This window comes from Syzygium oleosum, unplaced genomic scaffold (genome assembly GCF_021117445.2).
Source record: "Syzygium oleosum isolate NSW1041296 unplaced genomic scaffold, Sole_v2.1 Sole_v2.62, whole genome shotgun sequence".
Taxonomy (NCBI): Eukaryota; Viridiplantae; Streptophyta; class Magnoliopsida; order Myrtales; family Myrtaceae; genus Syzygium; species Syzygium oleosum.
This window is the reverse complement of record NW_026607546.1, coordinates 206092-209296: the sequence shown is the minus strand read 5'-3', so window position 1 is coordinate 209296 and position 3205 is coordinate 206092. Positions and strand designations below refer to the sequence as shown.

Here is a 3205-nt window from a genome sequence, read left to right as displayed (position 1 = left end):
ACAAAATCACCAACATTATTTTATTTTATTTGACAACAGTCGTCACTTTTATGTTCCCAATTCATGATAGTAACTTATAAACTTTTTACTTGTTTTGAAATTACCAAAATTCGTCAACATTAAGTGACCAACTATCTTAAGTCATTTATCAATTTTTATCTTGTATGGTTTTGAAAACTTTTAATTTATATATACTTCCAATGTTACCAACTACTTCAATAAAATATCAATATGTATTTTTAATGGCTCACCAACCTTGTTGAAGTTACTAACTTTTATTCGAATTACACACCATAATTTGATTAATTTACAAACATTTTCCAACATTGAGTTATCAACTATTTTAGTTACTTAGCAACTTTTATTTCGCTTGATTTATAGTAGAACAAACATTTATTTTTACTTCAAAAATTACCAACTATTTTGAGAATCTACTCATATATTCTTTTTGTGGCTTACCAACATGTATGTTTAGCTAAATTTGCATATCGGCGATGTTCATAATTTGTAACTCACAAAGATCGACGTTAAACGACACCAAAGAAGGGCCTAGGAATAGCACTTCCTTTATTCTCGATATGTAATTGTTAAAATTCAAAACGTTTAATCAATAATGGCGAAAGTTGATGATGACATATTCAATTTGTATACTCCTAATTGTTATGGAGTATATCTATAAATAACTTTCGTTTTAATCCATCCATCTTAGGAACAGCCATTTGGACCAAAGCCTAGCTTTCTTCCAGCAACATCATACACAACTTCAAACGTTTTCTGCTGCACATTACCATAAATGACCAGATCACTATCAGCACCATTCGCTGCAAACGCTAGGCAAACTTGTGAGGCCCTCTCGACGTAAAATATCCCGCTAGGGTCCAAATCGATGTCTACTCCCTCGGCGAAAGAGAATGTTATCGATGGGATCACGACTATGCTCTCTTTGCTAAAGTCATAGCAAGTATCGAAAAGGGAAACTGCCGGGCCTGTCGTGTAATTTGCCATCGCTTTCCTGAATGCGGTTCGCAAGGCGCTATAGGCTGTTGGAGGCAATCGGGTAATGACAGTTCCCGAGTCGATGATGGCGCCTCCACTTGAAAAAACCGTCGATGGTATTGATAGAGGATTTCCTTCTACACTAATTCCTACGATACTTATTCCATAGAATTGTGAGCTTTGTGGGACCATAGATAACGGCGTGAAGCTAACTGAGCTCGGTGCTCCGCTGTCCTTGCCGAAAGTCAAGTGTCCAGTGGAGCTAGTGGAAGAGGGCAAGCAGTAGGAGAAATACTTGCCATATTTGGCCGCAGTTTGTTCCACGATGGAGATATTGTTGTCTGAGAGTCCAATCAACCCTGCGGCTCTGCCAAAGAGGCCTTGGTTGTTCTCACCGCAGCCAAATTTGAAATTGTCGATCAACTCTGTGGGCGATATGGTCAACTTCTCAGTTGCGAAGAAGCCTATCGAAGACGAATTGTCGCCATATCGGATGGAAAATAGACATGTCGATCCGCTGCATTGTGAACCACCTAACGATCCAGAAGCACAACACATTGCTTTAATTACATCTGGTTATTCTTTCTTGTGATTGGTTTTAACTTTGAAAAACAGAAGTCTCATCTACGCTTGAAGAACATTCTAGTATGGACATCATGAGAATTAAGTATCTAAAGCATAGTTGATATTACCGAGGACGGAAGTAAGTTGAGAGCATGATTTTGAGCCGCACGAGACATTAGCATAGGACGATGATTGCGATGGGTTAAAGATTGGGTCAGACTGACTGTAGCAAGATCCCACGCAAGGCTTGCATTGGGTCCACGTGAGAGGGCTGCCGGTGTCGAAAATGAGAGTGAGGTCCTTTTTTGGCGTGCCAAGGCCGACCGTCACTAAGTAGTTGCCAGTGCCGATGGTGATGCCAGACTTCGCTGGAAGACGGGCCACTGCCGAAGCTTTTAGGCTGTCGCTGCTGTTGGAGGATTGGGACTGGATCCACTTGACCCTTGATTCATCTTGGAGCAGGATTTTGGTGTGATTCAGAGGATTGTGGTCTTGAACAAGCTGAGAGCATGGGCCATGCTTGTGAATTACCTCCATGGTCGACTTTCGGTTGCTAGCTAAAAGCATGTCATGTGAGAGAAAGAGAGATTAGATGGGTAAGTTGATAACCACAGGTCAAAAGAACAATCCCTTTTTCCATTCAACAAAGACTTCGGTTTGGTCTGGCCAACCTCTTAAACAAGTATTCCCATTCTCTCCTTTCATTTCTTTAATTATTTTCTCATTTTCTAACCATATTAATTCAATTGGATCAAAAGACTTAGCTTCTTGAATGCGACAAATCCATATGATCACCATCACTGTATGACCAAGTCCCGGACTAAATGCAATTTAAATTAATCGGCACGAGCTAACACAAAAGAGACGGATCACCCGCCTATGTCTTCTTCTAATCACCCTCTCACCTCTTAATTTCCTCATTAACAGTTTAAAGTGAAGCCAACTTAGCCAACTTTGATCAGAACCAAACAAAAGTATCTGTGTGAAAAATAAGAAGGATTCCATGGTAACTCACTGGTGCAAGGCATGACTTGAGAGAGAGAGAGAGACCCACCTTTGGTAGTGGAAGGTGAGCAAGAAGGAGAAGGCAATAGAGAGCTAACTGACACAGTGTGGCTTGCAATCTTCCCTTCTACTCCATAAGTATAACCTTGGTGCATGAAGCAAGTCATGAGGACGTGGAGAGAGAGGAAGAGGAGAACCCTCTTAAACACACAGAAAAATGAGCCCTCCATCGATCAGATACCAATAGGAAGTAAAATGTACAAGTTTCTGCCAAGAATGCTCTCTCGTTCAGCCTCTTATATAAGATTTTTCGACCGGCAATCGTGCATTAGAATAGAAAGCCACACACGTCATCCTTTTAATATTAATAAATTTTTTTCGGTCTTATGTTATATGTAGTTCTAATGACTTACTGAAGGACCGACCCACCATTAGGAATTAGTCTCCTTCCTCCCCTTGACTTGATAAACGACAATTATCGAACACGACAGCTGGTCAAATATCTAAAGATTAACAAGTTTATCTTCGATCCCTGACGGGAGAGAGTCTAATCATACTTCTTATTGATGGGTCAATAGTAACTCACATATAAACTTAGTCAAAATAAAATGTGGCTGATGTTTATACTTGTAACTACTAA

General features: G+C 40.1%; 1 protein-coding gene across 1 annotated transcript; it reads right to left on the bottom strand.

Moving 5' to 3' along the window:
* Positions 1-584: 584 nt before the first annotated feature.
* Positions 585-2823, bottom strand: LOC115690391 (aspartyl protease family protein At5g10770-like). Its single transcript, XM_030616716.2, has 3 exons — positions 2615-2823; positions 1689-2117; positions 585-1529 (listed from the first exon to the last, which is right to left on the bottom strand). The coding sequence occupies exons 1-3, from the start codon at positions 2793-2795 to the stop codon at positions 706-708; spliced, it is 1434 nt and encodes a 477-aa protein (XP_030472576.1). The 5' UTR covers positions 2796-2823; the 3' UTR covers positions 585-705.
* Between the last annotated feature and the right edge of the window lie 382 nt (positions 2824-3205).

Bases quoted from the DNA above. Each gene is read 5' to 3' on its own strand.
- LOC115690391 (XM_030616716.2), bottom strand. From the start codon at position 2,795: ATGGAGGGCTCATTTTTCTGTGTGTTTAAGAGGGTTCTCCTCTTCCTC. The intron at 2,118-2,614 runs GTGGGTCTCTCT...ACATGCTTTTAG, and splicing joins CTCACCTTCCACTACCAAAG to CTAGCAACCGAAAGTCGACC. The intron at 1,530-1,688 runs GTAATATCAACT...CTGGATCGTTAG, and splicing joins TCAACTTACTTCCGTCCTCG to GTGGTTCACAATGCAGCGGA.